Below are 16,209 nucleotides of genomic sequence, written 5' to 3' on the forward strand. Positions count from 1 at the left end.
TGGACAAACAGTATCTCACATTCTTGTCTTTCAGCTACAGAAATGTGAATTACAAGAATAAAATAGACAGCTTTCAGTGATGCAATCATAAAGATGTATTTTTGTTTCCAGAAGATCCATTGTTTTGTCGAGCTATAAAGTTTCTATGAATTGAGTTTACACAGACGTGATTATCCTCTTATCAGGCTAAACGTCCTCGGTTTATTGAAATAATCCGGTCCGATACCACGTAAGAACAAAAAATGTATGATTTTCTGTTGTAACCCGCAAGCTGAATGGTGATATAGGTGATATAACGACACTCATCTTTCACTACTCCGTGTCTAGTTGGTTGTAATGGAGGCATGGAGAGATCCGCTCTCCCTGGCCAGTGCGCGCTCCCGATAAATGATAACTCATTTGGCCTGTCCGCCAGATTACCAATCCAGATCTGCTTTGATGCCTGGCTTTTATTCAAATTGTGAAGCACTTTGTAACTCTATGATTTTGATTTTAAAGTTATCTAGCTATACAAATAAAGTTGTTATTATTATTATCCACCGCTTTTATTTCCTGGTTTGTCGATAGTGACTCCTAAAAGATGGTGCGTTCATTATTAAATTGTAAATCAGAATGTCTGATTTCCCGGTCAGCATTTTAATATAGAACTTCCCCTCACTAGGAAAGTCGAAGCAGCCCCAGCAATCCAGAGATAACACCAATCCACGCTGGCGGCACTGATCACAAACAGTGAGTAAAAACTTTAAGCTATAAATCTGTACTGTCACCGACTGACTCAGCAGAGCACTGATCGTGTTCTATCCATTACTGTGCTGCAGCGGTGTTTTTAAGCGCAACAAAATAAATATAATGCTGTTTTGCTAGTAATACTTGAATTGCTATGCCTTGATAAAAACTAAAACAAATCCAGTTTCTTTTTTTATTCTGTAACACGTTAAATCGGGGCTGACGTGAACGCGGCAGTCTACGACATAGTTCCTTTCGGTTTAACGAGAGCCCGAATCTAAATAGAAAGTATATTTATATTTACGATCTTTTTCTTGAGCTAGAAACAAAAGGGCAATGAAATGTATCCAACTTATCGTGATATTTGGACTGTTTGCAGGTAGGCTTTGGTTTTTAGAACGACGTTAAGTAGGTTTTAATCTAAACAGCGAGAGGGCGCGGACCCAATCTTTTCTCTTATTCGTATGGTCTTTCTGTCTATAATCGGGTCGCACCTTCGTGTTTGGCAGTAAACATTCAGTAAATGTTATTGTATAACAGCAGATTTTGGTTCAGCGTTAATTTTCAGTTGGCATCACGGAAAAAAACAATTAAGGATTAAAACTTTAGGCGTCAGTGAAACTGAAAACCTTCAGATTTGACCAGGTTATAACTCAGAAGCCTATCTGACTATGGAGAGAAATCTTAAAATGTTTACAAGTTTATTTGTACTCTTTTGTGGATTCAGCTTACACAAAAGTTATTAAACACAGTAAATCTTGGTCTGTAAAGTAACACTTTGGAAGCTAACTTCTCCCCAGATAGCCTATTAAAATAAATTTTCGGACCAAAGAAGCATTTCTTTTACCGAAAAGAAAAGTAATTCAGGGTATGCCAAAATGTGATCATTATTTCATAATAAAGAAAGCGATCGCTATAGACGGTAACAATAATAGTTAGTTATTAAGGCACTTTTAATCAAAATGTAAATAAATACAAACCATTATTTAGAACTGACAAGTTCTCCTGGATTAATGACCAGTGAGGAGAGAGAGAGAGCAAGGTTTCTGTCTTCTCTTCAGAATAAAAGAACTGAAGGAAAAATGTCATGTGGCAAGAAAGTTGCCAAGAAAGTCAAGAAATGATCCAATTATAAAAAATGAAGTAGAAAAAAGTTCGAAAAATCAGCCAAATTCAAACCGAGCTCAACACTGTTTTAATTTGGTAGAGATTTTACTCCAGATGTCCTTCCTCATGTGACTCTCCCATTTATTCAGGCTTAGGACGACCTGGAGGACATTTGCTTATGAACCCCTGAGGATGGATTTCTAGTATAATAATAAAGAAAATAAAAGAACTAATAAATGCTAAACTGAAATAAGCAAAGTCACTATGAAGATGACACTAAACTGAAACAAAAATTTAAATAAAACCAACATCAAAACAAAGTAGTTTTAAAAAATCCCTATCATTATAATTTCAAGGTATCTCCTTTATACCCACAAAAATTTAATTATTCAAGATATATCATCACATTACAGTATATTACAGCACAAGTATCAGTTGTCTTAAATTGAAGAGAATGCAGGCATGTCTGCAATACTGAGTAGTTCACACTTAAGTGGCTTATATGAATATGTGGGACCTGCAATAATATGGATGTTTGGGGTTAATGTCCATTTTAAATTGAATGCTTTCTGGGTTTTATGTAAAGTCCAACATAGAAAAGTGCAGAGTTAATAGTTTAAAATGATTTGATCTGTAGTCCTTATAAGGAGTTAGAACTATTCTTTCTTTCAGAAGCAATAAACCTTTATCCAAGAATGTAAAAGCTGACATTTGCAAGTTGAAGCCCAACTGTCTTTGAATTGCTGCTTTAACCTTTAATATTTTTAAATATTCAACCTGGTTACACAGTGATAAGACTAAGATCTCCTCCACTATGCTGCATATTAGTGTCATCTGTTTGTTTGTTTTTAATTACAGAAAGGAAGACAGAATGCCCTCTTTCTCCAGGATATTTTCAGGAAACAAAGCCAGTACAAGCAGTGAGTGGCAAGAACATTATTCTCCCATGTTTCCCAAAGTTCAATCTGAGCATAGGACACGATATACTGGAGTGGCATTTCTATGAAAAAGAAATCTACACCTTTGAAAAAAAAGGACTGGTCCGAGAAGAGAAGTACAACAACAGATTATTCACTTCTACTGAGGAACTGGAAAAAGGAAATGCCTCAATTCAACTCTGTGATGTGAAGGAATCAGATGCTGGAGAATACTGTTGTTGTATTGCAACAAAAACAGTACCAATGCCAAAATGCACTAAAATGAATCTTGGTAAGAGCTCCACACAACATACCTATAATTGTTAACATATTGTTTTTTCCCTGGGGATTTTACAAGAGGTGGTTGCTATTAATAATTTGGCTACTACAATCATAGACCAGTAGTACCTCTTATCATTTTTTAGCAAAAGTTATCAATCTCATCTTTTGGTAAACCAAATAAATCACCTTCCTAAGAAACATTAAGGGATATAAGGTACACATTGCTTGTTCAGGGTTAAACCTTGGCTTCTGAGGTTCCTTAATTCTTCGTGGCGCAGATTCAACGAGGTTCAAATTTTGGCCGTAAAAAAAACACATTGGCCGTAACAAAATACAGCTGACAGTGGTAACACCTGGTGCATCATTTGCCGCTATAGCTGCTTTAAGGTTTGATATGTTTTGTGCTCAGAAATGGTCTTCTGCATACTATGGTTGAATTGAGTAAGTATTTGAGTTATTGTTCCCTTGCTATAAACCCAAAGTACTCTTACTATTTTTCTCTGAGATTAACTCCCAAAATAATTTTACACCCAAAATAACAAAATAAAAGTATTTTTCATCTTTCAAGGAAACATTTGAATTTTCTTTCTAGCCCAAAATGGATGAGGAGTTATGGTAATGTGAAGCATACATGGTAAAATTTAGCTCATTTTTGAAAAAGAAAAATGCTACCACGATACACAAAATACCCCTGTAAAGTTTGCCTTCATTTCTTTCAGAAATGGCTAGAATTTTGTGTTGGTAAAAACTGTATCGAAGCTTTGGTTGTTTAAAAAAAAGGCCTGCCAATGTTGAGAAAAAAAAGAAGCATATTCCCACAGAGAGTTTCTGCTGTATAAGTATTTCTTATGGAGGACGAAGGGAGTGTTGTTAGTCAAAATAACACTCTACATGAAATAATAATTACGGTGGCCCTTAGAGGTCAGATAGACTGCAATTTGAGAATCACCAGCAAATAGAAAAATGCTTCAAAGGAGACAATAATTTTGTTTGTCAGTCAGTTTAATCATGTCAAAATGAAGCATTACTTACAAACATTACAGCTTTTTTTAAATGACATTTTATATCCTGGAAAAAAAAAACAGTGGCCACTCACCTGCAAGTTCGCCTATTGAAATATCCCTTACTGTTCAGAATGGATTCTAATTTCTATTCTTTATGCAAGTAATTTGCAAAGTTATAAATCCAGATGTGCTGAAGTACAGTGGGGCAAAAAAGTATTTAGTCAGCCACCGATTGTGCAAGTTCCCCCACTTAAAATGATGACAGAGGTCAGTAATTTGCACCAGAGGTACACTTCAACTGTGAGAGACAGAATGTGAAAGAAAAATCCATGAATCCACATGGTAGGATTTGTAAAGAATTTATTCGTAAATCAGGGTGGAAAATAAGTATTTGGTCAATAACAAAAATACAACTCAATACTTTGTAACATAACCTTTGTTGGCAATAACAGAGGTCAAACGTTTACTATAGGTCTTTACCAGGTTTGCACACACAGTAGCTGGTATTTTGGCCCATTCCTCCATGCAGATCTTCTCGAGAGCAGTGATGTTTTGGGGCTGTCGCCGAGCAACACGGACTTTCAACCCCCGCCACAGATTTTCTATGGGGTTGAGGTCTGGAGACTGGCTAGGCCACTCCAGGACTTTCAAATGCTTCTTACGGAGCCACTCCTTTGTTGCCCGGGCGGTGTGTTTTGGATCATTGTCATGCTCTTCAAATAAACCATTCCTCTGCAGATGATCTGTTAGCTGTTTGACAACTACTCTTTCAAGGATTTTTGATATGAAAGGAAGGTTGGAGATTGGCCTATAATTAGCTAAGACAGCTGGGTCTAGAGATGGCTTTTTGAGTAAAGGTTTAACTATGGCCAGCTTGAAGGCCTGTGGTACATAGCCGATTATTAGAGATAGATTGATCATACTTAAGATCGAAGCATTAATTGTTGGCAGGACTTCTTTGAGCAGTTTTGTAGGAATGGGGTCTAAAAGACATGTTGATGGTTTGGAGGAAGTAATTATTGAAGTTAATGCAGAAAGATCAATTGGAGAAAAAGAGTCTAACTTAACATCAATGGTACTAAGAGTAGCTGTAGATAATATTACATCTGTGGGATGATTACTGGTAATTTTTTCTCTAATGATAAAAATTTTATTTGTGAAGAAGTTCATGAAGTCATTACTAGTTAACGTTAAAGGGATGGTTGGCTCAGTAGAGCTCTGACTTTTTGTCAGCCTGGCTACAGTGCTGAAGAGAAACCTGGGGTTGTTCTTATTTTCTTCAATCACTGACAAATAGTAAGATATTCTGGCTTTGCGGAGGGCTTTCTTATAAAGCAGCAAACTATTTCTCCAGGCTAAATAATGATCCTCTAAATTTGTGACACGCCATTTCCTCTCCAACTTACCTGAAGCACTCGAAACACGTTGTGCAACACAGATGAGCTTTCCACTGTTGATCATTATATAAATCACATTGCTCTGTAATCTACAACCAGAGTTTTGCAATTTTTTACAGTGTTTCCTAATTTGTTTCTTTGTATCTGGATTCCCAGGTTTTGGTTTGTCATCTAATTCTGTTCTTAGTTTACATTGCCTTTCTTATGTTCCCATGTTTTGTCTTGTATCCCTTTGTGTCAAATTGGTTGTAATTCCTCTGTGTTTTATTCTTTGTTCTTGATATTCATAGTCATTGTCTGTGTTTAATGTTTCTAGTTTCAGGCAATATAACCATCATTTATCTGGGCTCTGTTTTTTGTATTGTCTCCCTATTATCGTTATATTGTTTCTCTCGTGTCCCCCGTGCCTTGTGAAATTTTCCTTTGTTTGTGATTCCATGTTTTGTTACTTTCTGTTTTATTTTATTAGTCCATCTTCTCCGATGCACTGTGTTTGCTTTGCTTCCCTTGTCTTGTTTCACCCTATGAATCTGTATTCCTACCTGGGCCCTATACTACAAAGCTAGTTCAACATGTCCACAATATCTTTCTGTGTAGATTTATTCGCCTTACTCTGGCATTCATAACAAGTGGTGACACAAAACTTTGATAAGAAAGGGATGCTATTGGCAGCATCTAACCAATCTCAAAGGGCTGTTTCACATGAAACAATGATGAGTGCCACCTACTCTAAAGAAGATAGGTGGCACTCATCACTGGTACAAAAACATACCAGTAAAATAGAACAGTGTTGTAAAAAGAAATTGATGAATGCCACAGTAAATGCTTCAAATAATTTGGTGATTTAGTGCATGCAATTAACAATTTAGTTCTAGTTAATAGTTTTTCACTGAATGTACTTTTATTGTTGCTGATTATTTCTAAGGTGACAGCTACACATTAGAGGTCTAATACTTTAAGATGGATACATTTAAACATTAAAGCTTACTGTACCACAACCTGATTTGGAGATATGGAAATCAATTTAGTCTTTAGCAGATCAAAGTTAAATTAATTGACAGAACTGGTATTCTTGGTATGTGTTCTGTATTTCCAACAGTGGAGAGCAGACAGAGCATAACAAAATTTGGCCATTTTATAGTTCACCAAATTAATAAATGGACATTCCTGTAACAATGCAATACACGGTTTGTGCTTTGGTAAGGTACGACACTTATAAAACAAATTCCCACTGCAGAAAATCTATATCACACAAAAAACATGCTTTGAATAAAAGAATTAGTGAAAGTGTGACCTGATTTTAAACCAAAACTTAGAGCATAATCTGCTCCTGACACTTTTAGTTTTTATTCTTTCAGCTGCAGACTTACACATATTTACTCTTTACTCTTGAGTTTGAGAGTAAAGAATAAATAATTTAAACTTTGTATAAATTTGATATAAGGTCAGAAATTACAGTGTAGTTATGCCGTTTTAGGATCAGATCTAAATTTTTTTTTGAAACATTTAAATAGTTTGCTTCTAACAGTAAAAAAATAATAATCAAGGAATAAAGTTACATCTAAAAATCTATATTATTTATTGTTGCTGTTATTTGCTCATTACTAAAATACAAAGACATTAGATGCTATCAAAAAACTGAGACCCTCCTTCTGTCGATGCTATTTTCTGGAGAATTGATTGATCAGTAGGTAATGATTTCATACTTGTTGGTCTCTAATCTGGTTCTTACCCTGCTCTAGACACAGTTAGGTTCAAAGCACAAGTTATCATAGCAAGTTGCCCTGGTATGAAGTGAACCACCTTCGTAGTAGAGAAACCCAAGGTTAACCTGAGGTTATCTGCATCAGCCAAAGCCCAGTTTTGGGATATAGGCCTTTGTTTCCACTTCCCTCTATTCTATTGAGTGTTTATTGTCTGTGTCACCTGTGATAACCCACTGCACCCTGCCTTCCTTTTTGCCAACTTGTGTCTTTTTTTCAGGCATTGGAGAGGCAGAGTTCCCGTTCACAATAAGTGACACTGGCAACACCTGAGCCCAGTGTGCCAGAGCTCCATAAAAAACCTTTAGTTGTGCAGCTGCTTCATTCCCCTGAGATACCCTAGTTGGTTTTGAGTTGGTTCTTGCATTTAACAGCATTATGTACACCATTCTCTCCCATGCACTCCTCTGGTGGTACTGATTACACACACCACAGTTTGTATTTATGGCAATAGGTTTCTTTTTTCTGTTTTATTTATTTAAAATAAAATAGTTTTGGAAGACATTCCCATGATTTTCTGGAAGTGTCTCTGGGACATTTCCAGGGCTGTCAGGTGAGTAACCAGCTTGCTGGGAGCCTACCCGGATTACTGGGCTGAGTGTTTGAACAGCCCACCGCAAATCTGCATGGAAACTAGGGTTTATGGTGTAGGTGAGCTAGGATAGGCAGGTAAGTAGGGGAAGATTTCCATTTCAGTGAGGAATATTTTTAAGGGCACTAACTGGCCTGGGGTAACACTGTTTTGTTGACTGTCTTTTTTCCCCCTCTCTGCATGAGCCTTGAAGAGTCATGGCAGTTATACAGTGGCTTGCAAAAGTATTCGGCCCCCTTGAACTTTTCCACATTTTGTCACATTACAGCCACAAACATGAATCAATTTTAGTGGAATTCCACGTGAAAGACCAACACAAAGTGGTGTACACGTGAGAAGTGGAACAAAAATCATACATGATTCCAAACATTTTTTACAAATAAATAACTGAAAAGTGGGGTGTGCGTAATTATTCAGCCCCCTGAGTCAATACTTTGTAGAACCACCTTTTGCTGCAATTACAGCTGCCAGTCTTTTAGGGTTTGTCTCTACCAGCTTTGCACATCTAGAGACTGAAATCTTTGCCCATTCTTCTTTGCAAAACAGCTCCAGCTCAGTCAGATTAGATGGACAGCATTTGTGAAGAGCAGTTTTCAGATCTTGCCACAGGTTCTCGATTAGATTTAGATCTGCACTTTGACTGGGCCGTTCTAACACATGGATATGTTTTGTTTTAAACCATTCCATTGTTGCCCTGGCTTTATGTTTAGGGTCGTTGTCCTGCTGGAAGGTGAACCTCCACCCCAGTCTCAAGTCTTTTGCAGACTCCAAGAGGTTTTCTTCCAAGATTGCCCTGTATTTGGCTCCATCCATCTTCCCATCAACTCTGACCAGCTTCCCTGTCCCTGCTGAAGAGAAGCACCCCCAGAGCATGATGCTGCCACCACCATATTTGACAGTGGGGATGGTGTGTTCAGAGTGATGTGCAGTGTTAGTTTTCCGCCACACATAGCGTTTTGCATTTTGGCCAAAAAGTTCCATTTTGGTCTCATCTGACCAGAGCACCTTCTTCCACATGTTTGCTGTGTCCCCCACATGGCTCGTGGTAAACTGCAAACAGGACTTCTTATTGTTTTCTGTTAACAATGGCTTTCTTATTGCCACTCTTCCATAAAGGCTTTGTGCAGTGCATGACTAATAGTTGTCCTATGGACAGATTCCCCCACCTGAGCTGTAGATCTCTGCAGCTCGTCCAGGGTCACCATGGGCCTCTTGGCTGCATTTCTGATCAGCACTCTCCTTGTTCGGCCTGTGAGTTTAGGTGGACGGCCTTGTCTTGGTAGGTTTACAGTTGTGCCATACTCTTTCCATTTCTGAATGATTGCTTGAACAGTGCTCCGTGGGATGTTCAAGGCTTGAGAAATATTTTTGTAGCCTAAGCCTGCTTTAAATTTCTCAATAACTTTATCCCTGAACTATCTGGTGTGTTTTTTGGACTTCATGGTGTTGTTGCTCCCAATATTCTCTTAGACAACTTCTGAGGCCGTCACAGAGCAGCTGTATTTGTACTGACATTAGATTACACACAGGTGCACTCTATTTAGTCATTAGCACTCATCAGGCAATGTCTATGGGCAACTGACTGCTCAGACCAAAGGGGGCTGAATAATTACGCACACCCCACTTTGCAGTTATTTATTTGTAAAAAAATGTTTGGAATCATGTATGCTTTTCGTTCCACTTCTCACGTGTAAACCACTTTGTGTTGGTCTTTCACGTGGAATTCCAATAAAATTGATTCATGTTTGTGGCTGTAATGAGACAAAATGTGGAAAAGTTCAAGGGGGCCGAATACTTTTGCAAGCCACTGTAGAAGAATTTGTTGCTGCACTGTGTAAAGGTTTCCTCGATCGCTGCACTAAAGACCAGCTGTCAAAAGTTGCAGATGAGTATGAACTTGATTTAGGTGGCAATGGTGATAAACATTGTAAAGATATTGTGAAAGCTGAGAAAGATTAAGATGCAGTTAAGTGAAAAGGGTGTCTTGGTGGCTGGGCAACAGGGAACTGGTCAGCCAGTAATAGCGATACTGCAAGTTTTACCAGGACATTTGACTTGAGCAACAGAAAGAGCTAATGTTGCTACAAATGTCATATGAAAAGGAAATGCAAAAGTTGGAACTAGAGAGGCAGAGGATGGAATTGGAAAAACACAAGTTGGAGGCTGAATCCTGTTGCAGTAGATCCAAGCCTTCCTGTTCCTTTGGGTTTGAACATGGAGTGTGGTGAGTATGTTGAATGTGACATGGTTGACAGGCCTAAGAAGTCTTTATTGCCTTTGTTGACAGGGATGGGTTTTTTACTGTACCTGGGGTGGAACACCAAAGTCTCAGGATTTTGAGAGACACTGGTGCTGTCAACTCTTATGCCGTGGGGTCCATTCTCCCATTTTCAGATGAGACTGCCTATGGGAATAAGATTCTTATGTGAGGAATGGGGTTGAGGGCGGTTCTGCTTCTGGTGCATCGTTTCAACATTGAGTGCGAATTGGTGCAGGACGATGTGCTGGTGGGGGTTTGGGCCTGCATTGCCAGTAGAAGGAGTGGATATCATTTCAGGTATTGATTTAGCCAATGGTCATGTTGGGGTAAATGTGTCATCACCCCAGTAGTCACAGATTCACCTTTGGATTTGGGCCGCAGTGAGTTAATGAGTGTGGAGAGAGCTGACCCATCCATGAGACTGCAGTTGGGGTCTGTGTTGTCAGCCCCAGAGATGAAAAGTGTGGCTAATGGTTATTTTTTGCAGAATCTTATTTGGTGAGGATGTGGGTGCCCCATGGGGTGGACTTTGTGGGGGATCCACCAAGTCGGTGCAGCAAAGTATGTCAGCAGATTTTCTGAAAGGCTATTGTCAGGTTCCCCTGTTAAAAGGAGCACAGGAAGTGGCGATATTTATTATTCCTTCAGGGCTGTTCTTATAAAGTGAGGCCATTTGGTTTGAGCAATGCACCAGCTACATTTCAGCATCTTATGAATCGCATTGTGGCTGGGTTGGCTGGGTGCCGTATATTTAGATGACTTGATGGTCTAAAGTGACTCTTGGGTTTTTCATAGAGTTAGGGTACAGTTTGACCGTTTAACAGAGGCAAAGCTCACAGTGAATTTTGCGAAATGTGATTTTGCTCGGGTGACTGTGACTTAACTGGGTTGAGTGGTTGGGCAACGGTGTGTTGCTCCAGTAGAGGCTAAAGTGATGGCAGTCAAGCATTTTCCACAACCTTCTACAAAGGAGTTGATGAGATTTCTGGTGGTGGGGTATTATCTTGGTTTCTGTAAAAACTTTTCCACCGTGGTTGCACCACTCAGCAACTTGTAGGAATAATAGGAGTTTATTTTCCTTACTAAGCGTATTGCTATATACCTTTAGTGTTCTAGGTCTTTACTAAAAACTAAAATGAGAAATCTAGATATCCTTATATGAATGAGTATATTAACCAAGTAAATAATTTTTTCATTACAGAGCTGAAGAAAAGGGATCAAGGAGAAGGGCATGGAAAAGATAAAGTGGGTGAGTACATTTGAGTGCCATTTTAAGGAATAATCCCCCGAATATTTAGCTAATTATGTGTAGTTAAACAAAGCGGTATGCTTTCTTTTTTTTTTTCTTTTTTTTCTTTTAACAGCAGCATGTCTGTTTTAAAGCTTATGTCATTTGTTTGCAGATCCAATAAATGAAAATATAATTAATACAGAAAATGTAACCAATCCAGCAAAAACAAGTAAGTAAATTCTCAGTTTCAGATTTTTAAAAATGCAGCCTGTTCTTGTTTTTATTCCTGGGAGTAGGCTTATGATTTCAAAGGTATGCATTAGGTGTCTTTACATTTATGTAAAGTACATTTATGCCATGACACAGTGTTAGTGGCAATAGTGTGGAAGACCTGTGGCATCAGATTTTAACATATTTATATATGTTAAGGGGTGTTGTTTTAATGACCTGTATTTTAACTCAAACCATCTTTACCTAAACTGGGAGCAGTTTAGGTAAAGATTATGGTTCTCTTTTACAGGGCAACAGTATATTTGTGGCCTGTTTTTTCAAGGGAACAGTATTTACCTGACAAAATAACAGTATTTATAGCCTTGAAAAAAAACAACGTTTTAGTTTTGTGAGTTAGTGGTATTTTTTTTCCACATAGAACTGTCATTCTATGTGGAAAAACAATTAATAAAAAACAAAAAAAGCATGACCCCATGAGTTGTTTTTCTTCAAAATCTTTAAAATGAAAAGTTGTAATATATTCATATTCCAGGTATTCCTCATAAAATATGTTTGTAACATGAGGCCATTTGCATTTTTATTAATTTTTTCATTAATTTAAAGAAAATACTGTTTTTGTATCACTACCCCACTCTTCCACAAGTGTGGTCAAAAATGACCCAAGCAGTTCTTGTGGAATCTTCTATGAAACTTTCATTCTTAGCAACTCTGACTGTCCCACTTACACTTCTGATGGATCAGGAATTAATTTTTACACAGTAACATACATGATTTATAGTCAGGGCTGCACATAAGTGGTCTGCAGGTTCGCATTCGCTGTCAAAATAAAAGTATTCCCGGAAATTCAGAGAATACGCGCTTCCTTTGCGGTGGAGGACCACCAAAGTAATTGCTTACGGAGCTTGCTTCTTCGACATCTTTAAGAGTTCTGAACAAATGTCTGTCGTCCTCCAGAACATCTAATGTACGCAAACGTGCATTCCAACTTCTTATCTGGTGCACGTCTTTTATCTTGAAAGCAAATGCGCACCTGAGGACCATTTATGTGCAGCCCTGTTTATAGTTTCCTGTGCATTTCAAACATTGTCCTTTCTGATGTTTTTTTTTTAAATATCTAAAGTAACATGGCTGCTATGAGGCCAGCTAGGATCCCTGTGGACCTTGCCCTACAAATGATCCAGGACGGATGGGATGAAGAGCCCATCGGAGGCACTGACTCAGAAACTGACATCTATATAGAGGACCCAGACTACTGCCCCCACTGAACAAGGCCAGTCAGACACAGAGGAGTCCTCTGAAGAGGAAATGGATATTGAGTCCAACAGAATGAGCCCCTCTTACTGCTCTAGCCACAATATTCTGAATTAGTCAGCCAGGGCTTGCACCTGGCTTTAGTACTGTCTCTCCAATAGATGCATGGAAGAGGTGCTGACATGCACAAACATGGAGGCACGGAGAGTAGACAGGGGAAAAGAGTGGAAAAATGTAATCAAACTCCTGGCCTTCATTTGATTGACCATTCTTGCAGGAAGTGAGAAGAACTGGGATGTACCAGTCAGTGTGTTTTTTGGGAGTCCTCTGCATAACCCATTGTACAAGGCCACTATGTCAACTGCAGGCAGAAATTCATCCTCAGTGATTGTGTTACAGTGGATGAATAACTTGTGCCTTTCAAAGGGAAGGCCCAGCTTCTGCAGTATATGCAGAGCAAGCATACAAAAGTGATACAAGGATACAAAAACTGCAATTTCTTAAAATTAATGAAAACATTAATTAAATAAAAATGCAAGTGGCCTCATGTCACAAACATGTTTTATGAGGAATACCTCAAATATGAAAATATTACAACTCTTTGTTTTAAAGATTTTGAAGAATAACAACCGAGTTTATAGCAAAATGCATTGTTTCTATTTGTGGTCATTTTTGACCCCACTCTTGGAAGAGTGTAGGTATTGGTAGGTTGTGCATCCAAGGGTTAATGAATGTTGGCTTTTAAACAATCAAAGCCTGGACTGCATGGGACTTTTATCTCCCTTGACTCACCTCAATATTTCTTTGATGCTTACAGATCCTACTGTGGTCGGTGTGGTAGTGGTTTTGTCTCTTCTCCTTGTTGCAGGTATATATAACACATTTACAGTAAATATATGTGTTGTGTTGACAGATTTATTATGACCCTTTAATTATTCAATGTATTGTACTCATTTACATTCATAAAGGAACATTTTGAACTTCCTTATGCTTAGTTTTGTTCATGTTTTTGCTATTTTTACTTAGAAATTGGATAATGTTAGAGATGGGAATAATTTAATTTTAAGAAATTAGCATTTTTCATAAAATTGAATACTTTATATACTGTAGCGAGTTCTGAATACTTTTTGATTCAAAGGAATCAATTTTGAGTGCATAAGTACACCTTCAACTTTGACCTGTTGGTCAAGGTAGAGACATGCAGTTAGAAAAAAATAATCCGAGTAATGTCGGGCATATGAAATTACTCAAGCTTCTTCTTCTTCTTTTTTTTTTTTTTGTTAAGGTCTTATTTTCATATGCTACAAGAAGAACAGTGAGGAGCAAAGGTAGAAACGTTAGTCAGATCCTTTTACCATGGATTTCACAAGTGTGTTGAAAAGCATGTTATGAAAATGCATCTGACAGTGTTTTAAATACATAAACTTAACTATGTGGTACTGATTGCTTAAAGTACAGTGTACAAATACTAATGGATGTTTTGTGTTGTATAGTAATCCAAGACAAAGTGAACAAAACAGTGAAAACACAGAGGAAAATACAGCAGTAAACCTGGAAATGGAACGGACAACAGCTCATTTAAGACAGCGACGGAAGTGCTCTCTATCTTGATGATAGCAAATCACAACCATGGAACCATCCAATCTTACTAGGTTGTACAGTGTAAAATGTTTACAACATAACAATCTGTTGTGAAGGACTGCCTTAAAATTTTAATTTGAGTCAACAGTTTGTTTTGTAAGACAGTTAAATGTTATATTGATGAAGAATCACATGTTGTATAAACTCTTGTGTTTACTTGATTTTCTTAATTACCCAAGCTTCCTAAGGTAGCTGTATGAACTTGTAAATCAGTTTCATTTTAATTATAAAAGTTATTGGACTTGACGTACATTTAAAAAAAAAATTGGTGTGTATTAAAATTAAGTTTTCTTTAAGCCTTCCAACATCTATCTCAGCACACCTGTTTGGTTTATCTTAATCTTACATTTAAATTGGTACATTGGTTTGAATTGTTTTTTAGTTATTTATGCTTCGTAATTAAATAATGAATAAAAAGTGAAAACAGATTTAAGTTTATCTAATCATTCCATGCAAATCTGTTACAAGGACATGATAAATACCCATAAACATCCAACCTTAATCATGTATTGCTCCATCTCACTCATGTGTGAATAAAAAAAAAAAAAATCAGTGAGGGGTCAAAATCCAAGACTATGACCAAAATGGCGCCACGTATGGATGCCCTGGTACTTCAGTGTGTTACTTCTGTTTTGTTTTTGTGCATAATTTGTGTGTCTGGGCAGTTCTGGATATTCATACACCAGAGAGGAGCTTCTTAACTACAGGACTGCAACACCTGTGGATTTATTTCCAGTATTTGTCACATCTGTGGCAGATTTACTGCAGACTCTGATCAGGAAAGTGAGACGCTGAAGGAGAGGAAAGCGAGCCAACGCACTCGTGCGTCTGAGGAGACGCGGACTACGAACTCCTCTTCCTGGGATCTTCCTTTCCAACGTACGCTCACTCCGGAACAAAATTGATGAGCTGGCCCTGATGAGAAGCATGAACAGAGACTTTGCCTCTTCCTGTGTCTTATGTTTTACGGAGTCGTGGGTCTGTGAGGACATCTGGGAATGCGCGATCAAGCTGGAGGGGTTTTCATGTGCTCCGCGCGGACCGGCAGGCCTCTCTCTCCGGTAAGACCACAAGTGGAGGTGTCTACTTCTACATTAATAGTGGCTGGTGCACAGATGTGACAGTGATTGCTTGGCAGAACTCTCTGGAATACCTTTTTATTCACTGCAAACCGTTTTATTCTCCGCGGGAGTTTGCTTCATTCATTATGGCCACTGTTTACATCCTGCCAGATGCGGATGTTCAGGCAGCTCAGTGCGCACTCATTATTGCTCTTGAGGACTTTAACAAAGCCAATCTGAGCCAGGAACTCCCCAAATATAAACAGTATATTAAATGCCCGACCAGAGAGGAGAGGACATTGGACCACTGTTACAACACGATTAGCGGGGCATATCGCTCTGGGTTCAGCTTTGACAAACAAATATGATTCCAAAGTTGGTGTCTTGCACCCTCCTAGAGCCGTGTATGCTTGCAGAAACGTGGAAAAGAATGTCCAAACCATAGTATTTTAGGTTTATTTGTCTTACACAGCATCCCAACTCTTTAGCTAAATTAATAACTTTAGCTAAAGTGAATAGTTAGTCTAATTCATTAGTGCAGCATTACTGGCTCACCTCTGCTTAAAAGAATATGATATATGACTACCACTGTGTTTAACTACCATAATAATTCTTACGTTACTGAGTGCATCCTTAATTTTTTTTTATTTATTTATTTTTACATACTGCTCCATTATTATGTTTGACAGACATCTTTTACTGGTGTTTGTGCCAAAAATGGAGTGTCCACTGAAGACTCAAGATGG

The 16,209-nt window shown here is 38.1% G+C and overlaps 1 protein-coding gene across 3 annotated transcripts; it reads left to right on the plus strand.

Moving 5' to 3' along the window:
- Nucleotides 1–980: 980 nt before the first annotated feature.
- LOC309701863 (uncharacterized protein) lies at nt 981–14,572 on the plus strand. 3 transcript variants are annotated; one of them, XM_082526174.1, is made up of 7 exons: nt 981–1,105; nt 2,692–3,042; nt 11,250–11,297; nt 11,452–11,508; nt 13,579–13,629; nt 14,047–14,089; nt 14,255–14,572. In XM_082526174.1, the coding sequence occupies exons 1-7, from the start codon at nt 1,063–1,065 to the stop codon at nt 14,370–14,372; spliced, it is 711 nt and encodes a 236-aa protein (XP_082382300.1). In that variant the 5' UTR covers nt 981–1,062; the 3' UTR covers nt 14,373–14,572. The 3 variants fall into 3 exon arrangements, with proteins under 3 accessions (XP_082382300.1, XP_082382302.1, XP_082382301.1); XM_082526176.1 differs by lacking the exon at nt 14,047–14,089; XM_082526175.1 differs by lacking the exon at nt 11,452–11,508.
- The last annotated feature ends 1,637 nt before the right edge of the window (nt 14,573–16,209 follow it).

Source organism: Aulonocara stuartgranti, assembly GCF_965226115.1.
Source record: "Aulonocara stuartgranti genome assembly, chromosome: 3".
NCBI classification, from domain to species: Eukaryota; Metazoa; Chordata; class Actinopteri; order Cichliformes; family Cichlidae; genus Aulonocara; species Aulonocara stuartgranti.